This window comes from Rattus norvegicus, chromosome 6 (genome assembly GCF_021556685.1).
Source record: "Rattus norvegicus strain SHRSP/BbbUtx chromosome 6, alternate assembly SHRSP_T2T, whole genome shotgun sequence".
NCBI classification, from domain to species: domain Eukaryota; kingdom Metazoa; phylum Chordata; class Mammalia; order Rodentia; family Muridae; genus Rattus; species Rattus norvegicus.
The window spans coordinates 138,479,778-138,496,093 of NC_141539.1; the positions used below are offsets into that span (position 1 = coordinate 138,479,778).

Genomic DNA, 16,316 nt, shown 5'->3' on the forward strand with positions numbered 1-16,316 from the left:
AGGAAGACCTGTGCCGCCCCTTCCCGGAGCTTCAGTGCACCAGGGTTCCAGATGGTCTTTGGCTTTTTCCTCTGGCGTCCGAGATGTGTGTGCAGGGAGCAGTCTTCTGGTTTCCCAGGCTTGTCTGCCTCTCTGAAGGTTTAGCTCTCCCTCCCACGGGATTTGGGTGCAGAGAACTGTTTATCCGGTCTGTTTCCTTCAGGGTCCGGCGGTGTCTCTGGCAGGGGTCCTGCTGCTCCTGGGCCCTCCCCCACGGGAGCCCAGAGGCCTTATACAGTTTCCTCTTGGGCCAGGGATGTGGGCAGGGGTGAGCAGTGTTGGTGGTCTCTTCCCCTCTGCAACCTCAGGAGTGCCCACCTGACCAGGCGGTTGGGTCTCTCTCTCACCGGGTCTGGGAGCAGAGAGCTGCTGCAGGCCGGGATCTGCTGGTGTGGGACTTCCGGTAAACACAGAACGTGCCCGGTCCTAGAGAAATTCTGCTTCCGTGTGTCCCAAGCTCACCAGGCAGCTTTCTTGCAGCAGAAAATTTGGTCTTACCTGTGGTCCCGAGGCTCAGGTTCGCTCGTGGGGTGCTGCCCAGGGGCTCTCTGCAGCGGCAGCAACCAGGAAGACCTGTGCAGCCCCTTCCGGGAGCTTCAGTGCACCAGGGTTCCAGATGGTCTTTGGCTTTTTCCTCTGGCGTCCGAGATGTGTGTGCAGGGAGCAGTCTCTTCTGGTTTCCCAGGCTTGTCTGCCTCTCTGAAGGTTTAGCTCTCCCTCCCACGGGATTTGGGTGCAGAGAACTGTTTATCCGGTCTGTTTCCTTCAGGGTCCGGAGGTGTGTGGATGTAGTTTTATCCTGTGTGTTGAATTTTCAAATCAGAAATTTAGGGAGACCTTTTACAATAAAAATATGATGTACTATCTTATCATTAGACAGTAGCTGTGAAGTCTTCATTCATGTCTCATAAATGCTTAATATGAAAAATGATCATCAAATCACCATGCTATGTTACACTCATCAGAAAGGCAGAGGAAGGAGCAGAGGCATGGCCCATACTTTTGTATGTGATGGAGGTTTCAAGTCAAAGTTTGGAGGTGCAGAATAGTGTGTATACGTTTGCATGTGGGAGCCAAAGGACAACTTTGAATGTCACTCCTCAAGTGCTTTCTATCTTTGAAACAGGTTTACTCATGGGCCTGGAGTTTCACTAAAAATAATAAACTAACATTCCACTGAGTCCCCTGAGATCTGCTTCTACCTCACTTCCTTCTCTTAATGGGTTTATGAATATAAAACCAAATGCCCAGACATTAGACTAGATTCTGAAGGATCCAACTCAGATCCTCCCTCAATTACATGACAAATATATTGTGAGTTAAGCTATCCCTCTATCCCTTGACTCAAAAGTTTTAATAAAATTTCCAAGACAGGATTGTTTTCAAAGTACCTTCAAATTATTAACAAAAATTTGGTATCCTCACCCTCACCAATATATTGAGGCTCTGTTCCTTTTTTTTTTATTAACTTGAGTATTTCTTTTTTTATATATTTTTTATTAACTTGAGTATTTCTTATATACATTTCAAGTGTTATTCCCTTTCCCGGTAACCGGGCAAACATCCCCCTCCCCCCTCCCCTTCCTTAGGGGTGTTCCCCTCCCAACCCTCCCCCCATTGCCGCCCTCCCCCCACCAGTCTAGTTCACTGGGGGTTCAGTCTTAGCAGGACCCAGGGCTTCCCCTTCCACTGGTGCTCTTACTAGGATATTCATTGCTACCTATGAGGTCAGAGTCCAGGGTCAGTCCATGTATAGTCTTTAGGTGGTGGCTTAGTCCCTGGAAGCTCTGGTTGCTTGGCATTGTTGTACTTTTGGGGTCTCGAGCCCCTTCAAGCTCTTCCAGTTCTTTCTCTGATTCCTTCAACGGGGGTCCTATTCTCAGTTCAGTGGTTTGCTGCTGGCATTCGCCTCTGTATTTGCTCTATTCTGGCTGTGTCTCTCAGGAGCGATCTACATCCGGCTCCTGTCGGTCTGCACTTCTTTGCTTCATCCATCTTGTCTAATTGGGTGGCTATATATGTATGGGCCACATGTGGGGCAGACTCTGAATGGGTGTTCCTTCAGTCTCTGTTTTAATCTTTGCCTCTCTCTTCCCTGCCAAGGGGATTCTTGTTCCCCTTTTAAAGAAGGAGTGAAGTATTCACATTTTGATCATCCGTCTTGAGTTTCCTTTGTTCTAGGGATCTAGGGTAATTCAAGCATTTGGGCTAATAGCCTCTTATCAATGAGTGCATACCATGTATGTCTTTCTGTGATTGGGTTAGCTCACTCAGGATGATGTTTTCCAGTTCCAACCATTTGCCTACGAATTTCATAAAGTCGTTGTTTTTGATAGCTGTTTAATATTCCATTGTGTAGATGTACCACATTTTCTGTATCCATTCCTCTGTTGAAGGGCATCTGGGTTCTTTCCAGCTTCTGGCTATTATAAATAAGGCTGCAATGAACATAGTGGAGCACGTGTCTTTTTTATATGTTGGGGCATCTTTTGGGTATATGCCCAAGAGAGGTATAGCTGGATCCTCAGGCAGTTCAATGTCCAATTTTCTGAGGATTCTCCAGACTGATTTCCAGAATGGTTGTACCAGTTTGCAGTCCCACCAACAATGGAGGAGTGTTCCTCTTCCTCCACATCCTCGCCAGCATCTGTTGTCCCCTGAGTTTTTGATCTTAGCCATTCTCACTGGTGTGAGGTGAAATCCCAGGATTGTTTTGATTTGCATTTCCCTTATGACTAAAGATGTTGAACATTTCTTTAGGTGTTTCTCAGCCATTCAGCATTCCTCAGCTGTGAATTCTTTGTTTAGCTCTGAACCCCATTTTTTAATAGGGTTATTTGTCTCCCTGCGGTCTAACTTCTTGAGTTCTTTGTATATTTTGGATATAAGGCCTCTATCTGTTGTAGGATTGCTAAAGATCTTTTCCCAATCTGTTGGTTGCCATTTTGTCCTAACCACAGTATCCTTTGCCTTACAGAAGCTTTGCAGTTTTATGAGATGGGTGGGAGACTTTTAATGACTGCTTCTCTTTCTTTAGGAGTTATGGGGTTGTTTAAATGGTTTATCTGTTCCTGATTTAACTTTGGTACCTGGTATCTGTCTAGGAAATTGTCATTTCCTGAAGATTTTCAAGTTTTGTTGAATATAGGCTTTTGTAGTAGGATCTGATGATTTTTTGAATTTCCTCTGATTCTGTAGTTATGTTTCCCTTTTCATTTCTGATTTTGTTAATTTGGACACACTCTCTGTGTCCTCTGGTTTGTCTGGCTAAGGGTTTATCTATCTTGTTGCTTTTCTCAAAGAACCAGCTTTTGCTTCTGGTGATTCTTTGTATTGTCCTTTTTGTTTCTACTTGGTTGATTTCAGCTCTGAGTTTATTTCTTGCCTTCTACTCCTCCTGGGTGTATTTGCTTCTTTTTGTTCTAGAGCTTTTAGGTGTGCTGTCAAGCTGCTTATATATGCTCTCTCCTGTTTCTTTCTCCAGGCACTCAGAGCTATGAGTTTTCCTCTTAGCACGGCTTTCATCATGTCCCATAAGTTTGGGTATGTTTTACCTTCATTTTCATTAAATTCTAAGAAGTCTTTAATTTCTTTCTTTATTTCTTCCTTGACCAAGTTATCATTGAGTACAGCATTGTTCAACTTCCATGTATATGTGGGCGTTCTTCCCTTATTGTTATTGAAGACCAGCTTTAGCCCGTGGTGGTCTGATAGGATGCATGGGGTTATTTCTATCTTTCTGTATCTGTTGAGGCCTGTTTTATGACCAATTATATGGTCAATTTTGGAGAAAGTACAGTGAGGTGGTGAGAAGAATGTATATCCTTTTGTTTTAGGGTAGAATGTTCTATAAATATCTGTTAAGTCCATTCGGTTCATGACTTCTCTTAGTCTGTCTATGTGTCTGTTTAACTTCTGTTTCCATGATCTGTCCATTGATGAGAGTGGGGTGTTGAAATCTCCTACTATTATTGTGTGAGGTGCAATGTGTGCTTTGAGCTTTCGTAAGGTTTCTTTTATGTATGTAGCTGTCCTTGTATTTTGAGCATAGCTATTTAGGATTGAGAGTTCATCTTGGTGGATTTTTCCTTTGATGAATATGAAGTGTCCTTTTTTTATCTTTTTTGATGACTTTTAATTGAAAATCGATTTTATTTGATATTAGAATGGCTACTCCAGCTTGCTTCTTCTGACCATTTGCTTGGAAAGTTGTTTTCCAGCCTTTTACTCTGAGGTAGTGTCTGTCTGAGGTGTGTTTCCTGTAGACAGCAGAATGCAGGGTCTTCATTGCGTATCCAGTTTGTTAATCAATGTCTTTTTATTGGGGAGTTGAGACCATTGATGTTGAGAGGTAGTAAGGAATAGTGATTATTGCTTCCTGTTATATTCATATTTGGATGTGAGATTATGTTTGTGTGCTTTTCTTCTCTTTGTTTTGTTGCCAAGACGATTAGTTTCTTGCTTTTTCTCGGGTGTAGCTTGCCTCCTTATGTTGGGCTTTACCATTTATTATCCTTTGTAGTGCTGGATTTGTAGAAAGATATTGTGTAAATTTGGTTTTGTCATGGAATATCTTGGTTTCTCCATCTGTGTTAATTGAGAGTTTTGCTGGATACAGTAACCTGGGCTGGCATTTGTGTTCTCTTAGTGTCTGTATGACATCTGTCCAGGATCTTCTGGCTTTCATAGTCTCTTGTGAGAAGTCTGGTGTAATTCTGATAGGTCTGCCTTTATATGTTACTTGACCTTTTTCCCTTACTGCTTTTAAAATTCTTTCTTTGTTTTTTTTGTATTTGATGTTCTGACTATTATGTGATAGGAGGAGTTTCTATTCTGGTCCAATCTATTTGGAGTTCTGTAGGCTTCTTTTATGTTTATGGGCTTCTCTTTCTTTGGATTAGGGAAATTTTCTTCTATAAATTTGTTGAAGATAGTTTCTTGTCCTTTAAGTTGGGAGTCTTCACTCTCTTCTATACCTATTATCCTTAGATTTGATATTCTCATTGTGTCCTGGATTTCCTGTATGTTTTGGACCAGTAGCTTTGTGCATTTTACATTATGTTTGACAGTTGTGTCAATGTTTTCTATGGCATCTTCTGCCCGTGTGATTCTCTCTTCTGTCTCTTGTATTCGGTTGGTGATTCTTGCATATGTGACTTCTGATCTTTTCCCTAGGTTTTCTATCTTCAGGGTTGTCTCCCTTTGTGCTTCCTTTATTGTTTCTATTTCCATTTTTATATCGTGAATGTTTTTTCCATTTCCTTTACCTGTTTGGTTGTGTTTTTCTGTAATTCTTTAAGGGATTTTTGTGTTTCCTCTTTAAGGGCTTCTATTTGTTTACTTGTGTTGTCTTGTATTTCTTCAAGTCAATTATCTATGTCCTTCTTAATGTCCTTCATCATTATCATAAAATGTGATTTTAAACCCAAATCTTGCTTTTCTGGTGTTTTGGATATCCAGTATTTGCTTTGGTGGGAGAACAGGGCTTTGCTGATGCCATGTCGTCTTGGTTTCTGTTGCTTAGGTTCCTTGCTTGCCTCTCACCATCAGGTTGTCTCTGGTGTTGGCTTGTCTTGCTGACTTTGAAAGTAGCTTGGCCCTCCTGTAGGCCTGTTTTCTTTCAGCCATATCTGGGAACAGAGAACTCTGCTCATAGGTGTGTAGGTGTTTTTGACAACTGGCTTTCAATTCTTGACACAGACAGAACACTGAAGGGTCCTTCCCTTGACTGCTCCTAAATCCCAGTGCCCAGGGGTCAGAGATGGCATTAGGTGATTTCCTCTTTCATCCGGAATGTGGGCAGAAACTATGTTTCTTTTGGGTTCTCAGGAGTGTCCACAGTTCTGAGGGTCCATCTCTCTCCACCACGGGATTTGGGTTCAGGGACTTGTCAACTTTCTATTGTCTTAAATCTATGTCCAAGCAACATTCTCTGTTGGCTATCCCACAACAAGATTTCATCAAAGTAGTGGTCCTGGGCTGTATCTTGATTGGTCCAGTACATGCCTACCAGTAGAATGCTCCATGTTTGAGCCCTGTCATCATATAAACTAGGTGTAGTGAATATAAGCCTGTATTTCCAGTACTGCATACGTGAAGGCAGATGGATCAGAAATTCAAAGTGATCTTTGACTACATAATAAAAAGTCAGAGGCCAACCTGGGATATACAAGAATTTACTCCCCCCCCAAAAAACCCCAAAACCAATACCAAATAAGATAGCATTCTGCTTGAAGCAACTATGTCTAGCCACTGTGGCTAAACATCAAGTTCAGGGTTTTTCAGAGTGTCAGAGATGAGTGCCCAAGGTCCTTCCAAGAAGTAGAACAAGTGGCAGATGATAGATGCATGATAGATAGAGGATAGATATAAACAGTAGATAGACATAGAGGATGGTAAAGATAGAAATGATATGCAGGCAGACAGCAGAGGGACCACAGATTTTAGACCTAGATGACAGATGGATGATACATAGAAATCTTGTAGCTACACCTCCAGTTGCAGAAGGCTGGTTATTGTGATAGTTTGTATATGCTTGTCGAAGGGAGTGGCACTATTAGGAAGTATGGCCCTATTGGAGTAGGCATGGCATTGTGGGTATGGGCTTAAGACCCTCATCCCAGTTGCCTGGAAGTTAGTATTCTGCTAGCTGCCTTCAGATGAAGATATAGAACTCTCAGCTCTAATTGTACTATGCCTGCCTGGATGCTGCCATGCTCCTGGTTTGATGATAAGGGACTGAACTTCTGAACCTGTAAGCCAGCCCCAATTAAATGTTGTCCTTTATAAAACTTGCATTGGCCATGGTGTCTGTTCACTGCAGTAGAACCCTAACTAAGACAGTTATGTAGACAGATATAGACTCAGAGCCTGGGGAGGGACTGAAGTCTTTTAAAGAACTGGCCACTCTATTGGAGTGTGCACTGGCTCATTTTTGTGTGTCACAAGCTAGAATCATCAGAGAGAAAGGAGCCTTACTTGAGGAAATGCCTCCATGAGATCAGCTGTAAGGCATTATTCAATCAGTGATCACTGGGAGAGGACCCAGCCTGAGATGGGTGGTGACATTCCTGGGCTGGTCATCCTGGCTTCTGTAAGAAAGCAGGCTGACCAAGCAATGTGAAGCAAGCCAGTAAGCAAGACCCCTCCATGGCCTCTGCATCATCTCCTGTCTCCAGGATCCTGCCCTGTGTGAGTTCCTGTCCTGACTTCCTTCAGTGGTTATCAGCAATGTGGAAGTGTGAGCCAAATAAACTCTTTCTTCCCCGAGTTGCTTTTTGGTTCTGGCATTTCATCAAAATGTGAAAAACCTGAATTAAGACAGGTAGGAACTGTGAGTGTTAAGTTTGATATTCCTGGGACAAGGCAGCAGGATGGAACCTGAGGCAGGAGCTGATGTTGTGACCCCATGCAAGATTCTTCCTTCTCTGATATAATGGTTCATTTGCTTGTCACCTTGATTGGATTAAGTGGTGGCATTTCTTAGGAGGGGGTCTTCTCAGAGGTAATTAGATTTGAGAGCTCTGAACTAATCAGTTGGTCAACCTGTGGTCTGACAGATTGAGAATATGATGGCGTTATGGGGGGTAGTGAATGGTAGAGAGAGGACCTAGTAGAGGGAATCACTTAGGGTGTAAATTTGGAACTACATCTGTCCCTGGACACTTTCTAAATTCCACTTGTAGGTTATGAGCCAAGATATAGCCTTGTCATGAGAAAGAATGTTGAGGAAACTGGCTTGTTCCTGGAACAGGGGCCAATATCCAGGATCCAGGCCTACCCTGAGTACAGGAGCCAGTGTTCATGGAAGTGGCTATTGATGGCTGAAGAGCAAGATCTACTTGCTACAATAGACACTCCTTGCCTGTGTGTCCAAAGCTTGGCAAATATACAGCCATGTGGACAGGAATAGTGTTACTCCTTGGCCCTGGTTATACCCTTATCTCTCAGATTCCTGTCTGTAGCAAGTAACAAGACACTGGCACATACCACCACAGAGCTTCCCATATCTGCATTGTCTTCACAGTGACAGACCGATGTCTCTTAAAATGTGAGCCAAAATAAGTCACTTTTTGTTTCCTGTCATGTATTTGGTTACAGTAGTAAGTTTTAAAGTCCTAAGCTCAGGACACTGATATATGTGTACATTTGGATACCGAGTTGGACACTGGATCAGTCTAGGGTATCAAACACAGTAGGAGGAGGTCCTTGGAGAGGGGCAGTTTGTACACAGATGCACACACAGGGAGGAGACTGTAACAATTAGTCAGTGGATAGTGTATTGCTTCTACAAGACAAGGGATGGCTGAATGCTATGACTGCACAGCTAGGTGGGGCACAGGACTGACTCTTTCTGCAACATGGAGAAATCTAACCTCAGATGCCATATCCCAAATTCTTGGCTTCCACAGTTGGCAGAGAATGGAGTTCTGCTTTTCAAGCAGCCTATGGAAACTGGTATTAGAAGTTGAATGGCGGAAGGCCCTGGTGTAGGGACCGGAACCAGGGAAGATGCAGAGCTGAAGTGGCGTGTACTGCTCCTTGGCCAAGAAAGGCCATTTCAATCGGCTACCTCATGGCCTCAAGGGGCTTCTTCAGTTCCTTTAAGAACGTATTCAGATCAACCAATTGATGCCGATGTAACAGTGATAGGTTCTGGTCCTGGAGGATATGTTGCTGCCATTGAAGCTGCCCAGTTAGGCTTTAAGACAGTCTGCATTGAGAAGAATGAAACACTTAGAGGAACATGCTTGAATGTTGGTTGTATTCCTTCAAAGTCTTTATTAAATAATTCTCGTTATTACCATTTGGCCCATGGAAAAGATTTTGCATCTAGGGGAAGTGAAATACCAGAAGTTCGCTTGAATTTAGAGAAGATGATGGAGCAGAAGCGTTCTGCAGTAAAAGCATTAACAGGGGGGAATTGCCCACTTATTCCAACAAAATAAGGTTGTTCATGTCAATGGATTTGGAAAGATAACTGGCAAGAATCAGGTTATAGCTACAACAGCGGATAGCAGCACTCAGGTTATTGGCACCAAAAACATCCTTATAGCTACGGGCTCAGAAGTTACTCCTTTTCTTGGAATCATGATTGATGAAAGCACCATAGTGTCTTTTACAGGAGCTTTATCTTTAAAAAAAGTTCCAGAGAAGTTGGTTTTTATTGGTGCAGGAGTAATCGGTGTGGAATTGGGTTCAGTTTGGCAAAGACTTGGTGCAGATGTGACAGCGGTTGAATTTTTGGGTCATGTGGGTGGAATAGAAATTAGCATGGAGATATCTAAAAATTTTCAACATATTCTTCAAAATCAAGGATTTAAGTTTAAACAATATACAAAAGTTACTGGTTCCACCAAGAAGTCAGATGGAAAGATTGATGTGTCTGTCGAAGCTGCTTCTGGTGGGAAAGCTGAGGTCATTATGTGTGATGTATTCTTGGTTTGCATTGGTCGATGGCCCTTTACTCAGAATTTGGGACTAGAAGAGCTTGGAATTGAACTAGATCCCAAAGGTAGAATTCCAGTCAATACCAGATTTCAAACTAAAATTCCAAATATCTTTGCTATTGGAGATGTGGTTGCTGGTCCAACGTTGGCTCACGAAGCAGAAGATGAAGGCATCATCTGTGTTGAAGGAATGGCAGGCGGTGTTGTCCACATTGATTATAATTGTGTGCCGTCAGTGATCTACACACATCCTGAGGCTGCTTGGGTTGGCAAATCAGAAGAACAGTTGAAAGAAGAGGGTGTCGAGTTCAAAGTTGGAAAATTCCCATTTGCTGCCAACAGCAGAGCTAAAACAAATGCTGACACAGAAGGCATGGTGAAGATTCTTGGATATAAATCAACAGAGAGAGTACTGGGACATATTCTAGGACCAGGTGCTGGAGAAATGGTGACTGAGGCTGCCCTGCATTGGAATACGGAACTTCCTGTGAAGATATAGCTACAGTCTGCCATGCACATCCAACCTTAGAGAAGCAAACTTGGCTGCATCTTTTGGCAAACCAATCAACTTTTAATTAGAGGATTGCTTTTATTAAAATCTGGAAGCTTTTGTCAACATTACATTTTTGAACAGGATTAATCTCCCAGTCCCAAGAATTTGTAGGATGAAATTATGAAACTTCTGGAAGGTATTTAGTAGGGTTCGAACAGAATGGAATAAACTTGTATACCTATGTAGCAAGAATTTTGTTCCAGTGCATTAATGCAAAGAGAAAGCGACATATACTAGCATCCTGGGAAGTTTTTGACCTGTTTTCATACTGTCTATGAGATTCAACATCACTGAACTAGCACTCATAGATTTTACCTCTAATTTTGTGGAGGTGAGTCTGTTGACAAGGAAGGAGTCGGAGAATACATGTGAACAACTTGAGGAGAACTGGCCAGGTTACTTTAAATTTGGTTTTCATATTGGAAACGAGTCAGTGACTAGAACAAGATTCAAATATGTACAAACAACTTACATAAATAAAGGTGATTGTCTCTCATTTTATTTAACTTCCAAATTCCTGGCAGTTTAGAGGTAGAACTACGTGTTTAAACATTAAGGTTATAGGTCTGTAAGTCTAAATGAAGATTCTGTCTACAGAACTATTAAGTGGAGACTTATGATTATACCAGGGAATGAAGATACCAAAATAAACATGTCTTAAATAAAAAAAAGAAGTTGAATGGCATAAAACTACAGAGGAGCCTAGCCCAGGTGCCCTGGAGAGATGAAACACGATGGGTCTCTTGCAGCTCAGCTTTCTTAGCCGTGGAGTGAACAGTTTTTAACCTGACTGTACTTTTCTCAGTCTGCCAGAGAGGTCCAAACGTCCCCAAGAAGCAGAAGGGAGATGCCTGCTTTTACTGTGGGGTCTCAGGGAAGTTGCCTGCCTTGCCAGTATCTCGAGGCTTAAATGTTATCAACTCAAAGCGCTTATTCACCTGTCTTGCATACTTTAGAGCGAGGCTGGTTTGGTCATATTTTGGTCCTGAGATATATAGAGACACGGTTAGCTCTTGAAGGCCTAGGACAGAGACATTCCCTTGTACTCCAGGTTCCACTGCTCCTCATAGTAACTATAACTATGTTCCAAGCATCTGGCTTTAGCTCAGCTTCTCAGCAGGTCTGGACCCAAGCCCAGATTCTCTGCAGCTCACTGTGCAGTAGGTACTGGTTATGAGTCAAATGGCACACTTTATTGCCTGTCATTGTGTGGCTCCCAAAGCAGAAATGCCACTTACAGGAATCAGATGCTTCTCAGTCCCAGGTAGAACGCTTCTCCCACAACAGCAGAAGCTGCAGTTGCATTGCTAGCCAGGTCCACACTGCTGCTGCAACTGCACCAGATTTTGTGGCTAGTCCAGTCCCTGAGTCTCCACCACACTCCTCTGCCAGGGCCTATGTAGCCCTGCATCTTAGGATGTTCCAGCTACAAAACTACGCCTTGGGAATGCAGTGAGAACAGACCACCCTGACACTACTGAGCTCCATCTTTCTTTCCCCAGCCCCCCGATCTGCCTCAGAAAGTCTGTTACCCTGTACCAGCGCAAGTGGAGGCCATTTCCACCAGACTGTCTTCTCTACTGCAAGTTATCAGGCTATAACCCTCACTCAAGCTACAGCATCTGTTCCTCTCATATGGGTGGTTCCTATCTTTTGCTTCCTGACTATCCCTCCCTCATGGCCACCATGGCCTGCAAATTCAGAATGACTCCCAACCATAGATCATCCCCACTTGATTATGGGATAGTTGGAGGGGACTTGAGCTGAGTGGTTTGTGCTTTGGGAATGTTAGCATGTTTTGTGTGTGGTGTGTGTGTGTGTGTGTGTGTGTGTGTGTGTGTGTGTGTGTGTATGTATGCATGTGTGAGTGTGTGTGTACATGTGTATGTATGCATGTGTGAGTGTGTTTGTGTACATGTGCATGTATATATTTGTGTGTGTGTGTGTGTGTGTGTGTGTGTGTGTGTGTGTGTGTGTGTGTGTGTGTGATTTTTGTATAAGGAGAGTGGGGGCTGGTCCACACAGGAAGAACAGAGCGAGTTGTACAATGTTGAAGGATGTTTTATTATTATTTTAAAAAGATGAACAGGGACCTTAAAGACATGACTGGACTCCAGAAAATTTAAAGAAAAAGCTGGCAAAGCTAAGCTTCAGGTCAGTGAATATCTCTTGGAGTCCCCTAAGCGCCAAGAACTCCCCCCAAGCCCCCCACCCCCCGCTTTCCTTCCAGAGTTTCTCCTTTGACTTTGTTGGGGGACTCTGGCCTGGCATTTGCCTTGATATGAAATGGAGAAACAGTCACGGCGCCTCTCCAATGCCAGCGGTCAGTCAGCCTCAGTGCCCCAGGCCTGGGCTCTCTCCTTGGATGTTTACTCTAATTGGTGTTCTCTGCTGTCAGTGGCCCAATCTGGATGCCGGGCTGCAGGAAAAGCCCACTCCTGCCTGGCTTTCAAAGCATCCTCTCTTTTCCCCCATGTTGCTCCTGGACCACCTTCTGGACTGATCAGGGTGTGTTCATCATGCTCTTCTCCTACAGACTTTTCTGTGTTGCTCAGCCACTGCTCAGGGGCTCCTGCACCTGCTAGGGCCCAACAGAGACTATGAAGCTGAGTATCTCTCTAGATCATCTGGTGAGGTAACAGGGTCTTCAAGCTGTGGAGTCAGCAGTGTCTCCGATGGGATTTTATATCTGGGAATTCATCACATCGCATGGATGGCAGGAAGAGGCATCTTCACAAGGAGCCCCATCTTACAGTCCAAGAAGTGAGAGTTCACTTAGGTGTCAGAGAAAAACATGGCAAGGCACTGGTCGGGTGAAGGCCGTTAGAATCACCTTTGGTAGTCTTTCCCAGAGAGGTCCCTTTGGGGCCTTCTCAGTCTCAGAGATATATGGAAAGTCCTCCTCTCCCAGAGAAGCATGTTTTTTCAGAGGACTGTGTAGACAGGATTGGCTCTAAGGCTCATCTGCTTCTAAATGCATGCAGGTGATGCAACCCCTCCTGGGAGAGTGCCTGGCTGAGAGCTAGACACCATGTAGAAGAAACACAGCAATTTTGGCCTATCCATTGTTCTGGCTGTGGTAGTAGTACTTGGGTCCTGTTGGCTACCGTCTGTGGTAAAGCCTGCTCTCCACATGCTCCTTCCAATGTGGAAGGGATGTTGATAGCAGAGTGAGAGCCATAAGATCAAAGAATGCTGAGATGAGAAGGCAGTATAACCTGTGTGTCTGGTTGTTCAGCAGCATGGGCTTGGTCCTAGAGGGCTAGCAAGCTCTGGCGCCTTCTGTAGAGACAAGCTAGGCACCTTGCCCAATCATGTTTCTGTAGTCAGGGACCATCGTCTGCTTCACCTGCACCACCGAGGAGAAGATCCACTTCACCTGCGAGGTGCAAAAGTGAGATGTTATGTGCCTGACCTCACTCTCCTCCGTCTTGTACACCAAGACAGGGCAGTCCCCAATCTTAGGGTGTCATACATCTAGAGTGAGGATAAAACAGTGAGATCACAGGGCGTGCTGTGAGTGGAGTTTTGGGATGGCTTATAGCTATAGCAAGGGGGACATTGTAGGGACAGCATAGGGATCTGGTGAGGACCAGGTGTAGAGTGGGGATCAGCCACAGGAACAGTGTGCAGCGAGTATTGGAGACAGTGTAAGGATAGGGTGGGTGACAACTTGGGGGAGCATCAAGACAAATTAGAGACAACATGGACAATGTGGTTACAATATAGAACAGAGGGACAAGGAGGGAGTGGCATGAGTACAGCATATGACTTTGTGGAAGATAGCATATGATGATGAGAGAGAGCTTGAGACGGTATGGGACAGGTAGGGACATCATGGGTCACTATGGGGATGGCTTGGGTATAGTGTAGATATTGTGGGGATGGTGGGGGAAATGGGGCTGACCTTGAAGAGTGTGACAGAGGCGCTGTAGCACACACTGAGCAGGAAGAGGCTGATGAAGATGGTGATGGTTGTCCAGAGCCCGTCCAGCTCCCCGTCTTGGGCCTCAGCACAGGTTTCATTCAGTTCCAGCTCTGCACAGAGAGGGCAGTCAGTCCTTGCCCCAACAAAGTGGGGCTAGGGCCATTCCCTGTGTGACAGGAGGCTGTGTGTAGACCCAGGAGAAAGCTGCAGCCTGACTGGTCCAGCAGACCCTCCCTGGGGCCATCTTTCTTTTCTGTTCTCTCTAGATCAGAAACTCCAGCTCCCCAAAGTGCTGCAGTTTTGTCCCTGAGCTCACCAGACACCCTGGACATGATGGTGGTCTGGCCTGTACAGTAGGTCATTCTGTGTGTCCCCACCTTCAGTTCTGAGCCTGGCTAGGGTGAGTCAAGTCTTGAGACCCCTGTAGGTAGAAGCTCTGCATCCTGCCTGATCTACTGCCTGTCTCCTGGTGACTGAATTCAGAGGGCCAGAGTGAGGGTAGAGCCCGTGTTTGGTGATGCCTGGGCTTCCTAGAAGGTCCACATTGGGAAGTGAGCCTGGTTATACAGCTATGGGAGAGTGTTAACTTTAAGGGATGAAAATAGGGAAATAGGGATAGAGGGTCAAACTGGGTTTAGGGGTACTTGTGTGTGTTAGGGGTAAATGGTTAGGTGTCCATGAGAGATCTTTCATCTGCACTGGTCCAAATGTGGACATTTAGATAGTGTTTAAGTATATCCGGACACTAAGATGGACTTGGTGGCTATACAGGTTGCCTAGGTGAGGTATCAATGGGTGAATGTATGCTTGGAGGTACCATGAGGTTTGAGTGATGCTTAGCAGGCTGGTTCTAATAGTTCTATGTGGGTATCTGAGTAGCCACTTCCTTGGGAGCAGCTAGAGTCACAGGTCTCAGTGTCTTGGAGCTTAGGTCTGAACGGATGTCATATGGGAGGTAGTGTCCTTCAGAGAAGTCATCCCTATCCCTATCTCTGGAGGTCTGGCCGAGATGAATGGACTTCATGTATGACTAAGACTCTGTCAGTGTCACAGCTTGCCTATGTAATGCACACAAGACCTCCTTGGTCAAGATAGGTGAGTTGTGGTAGAGGGAAGGACAGACAGACGAAGGTGGGGTTTGTGTTGAGGTGGGAGGCATTCCCTATGCTGATTTTTTTGGGATATTTTCTATAGTTATTTCCAGTCCCATCACAGAACAGTTGCTGGTTGTGGGGAAGAGTATGGAGAGGGCCCCTTGGGCCAAACTTAGTATCCAGAGAGGGAGGATCTCTGGCAAGGCCAGGTACACTTGCATGCTCTGGGTCTGGCAGTGTAAGACCTTGTTCTTTCTTGGAGGGTAACTTACACCTTGAACCCTGGCCAGACCCCACAGCCTGTGGCTGAGGCATATCGTGAACTATATACCATATAAAGAACCAGGCTAATCTCACAGGGTCCCATCTCTGGGTGCTTTATTTATAGGATCAGGGGTTAGGGCTGGTGTCAGTGTCTTGTAAGACCTGGGGTGTGGCTAAGCACTGTGCTCATTTACCAGGAGAGCGGGACAGGTTCTTCTGTGTGTGGTGGTTATGAAGAGCCTCGTGCACCACAGAGCAGGTATAAATGTCTCCTCGCATCCAACTGTCCGTGTCCACACTGAGCTTGCTGTAGAGGAAGTAGGACTCATCTGAGTCCAGCACGGGTAGGGTGTTCTTGTAGTCCTGCTCCAGCTCCCCATTCCTTTCCCACTCCACACTGATGGATGGGGGGTAGAAGCTGGTGACCATGCAGGTGAGGCTAACCTTATTCTTGGACATTTGTTCACGAGGTGGAGGAAAGGTGTATACTTGAGGTGTCCGGGCTTTTCCTGTGGGGTTAGAAGCAGACACAGAGGTCATGGCCGTCCACGCAGGCATTTATTCTTACGCCCATCCCAGCCCCCATGAAGTCAGCCTGAAGTTCCCACCTCTGGGTTTTGAGATGGTTTTCTCGATGGGGCTTGGGAGGTCTTTGTTGTTGACCTTGCATTTGAACTCCTTGCCGCTCATCCAGTCCTGGTGCTGGATATGGAGGGTACTGACCACTCGGAAGGTACCGTTGAGCTGCTCCTCATGGGGTTGTGTCTGAGCTGTGAATACTCGTACGTTGTCCACAAACCAGCTGAACTGGACGTCTGGCTCCTCCTCGCTCACATCCACCACCACACAGGTGACCTTGGGGGTCAGGGTGATCATGAGTGTATCCTTGGGCTTTGGGGGGAAGATGAAGACAGATGGTCTACCCAAGTTGTCATCACCTGGTGGAGAGAGATAGGGTGGGTCAGCAACTGTCCTCCATCATTTGGCTG

General features: G+C 45.1%; 1 pseudogene and 2 gene segments (V, D, J or C); 1 reads left to right on the forward strand and 2 right to left on the reverse strand.

The window, feature by feature from the left end:
* The window catches only part of LOC134479197 (Ig gamma-2A chain C region-like), a 398,327-nt gene that overhangs the window by 47,812 nt on the left and 334,199 nt on the right, over window positions 1-16,316 (reverse strand).
* LOC148005502 (dihydrolipoyl dehydrogenase, mitochondrial pseudogene) lies at window positions 8,551-10,063 on the forward strand (annotated as a pseudogene).
* Window positions 12,082-16,316, reverse strand: part of LOC148005503 (Ig gamma-3 chain C region-like) — a 53,158-nt gene continuing 48,923 nt past the window's right edge. The window contains 4 exon segments of the C gene segment in view: window positions 12,082-13,420; window positions 13,949-14,079; window positions 15,522-15,836; window positions 15,936-16,265. Coding sequence covers window positions 13,337-13,420; window positions 13,949-14,079; window positions 15,522-15,836; window positions 15,936-16,265 — 860 coding nt within the window.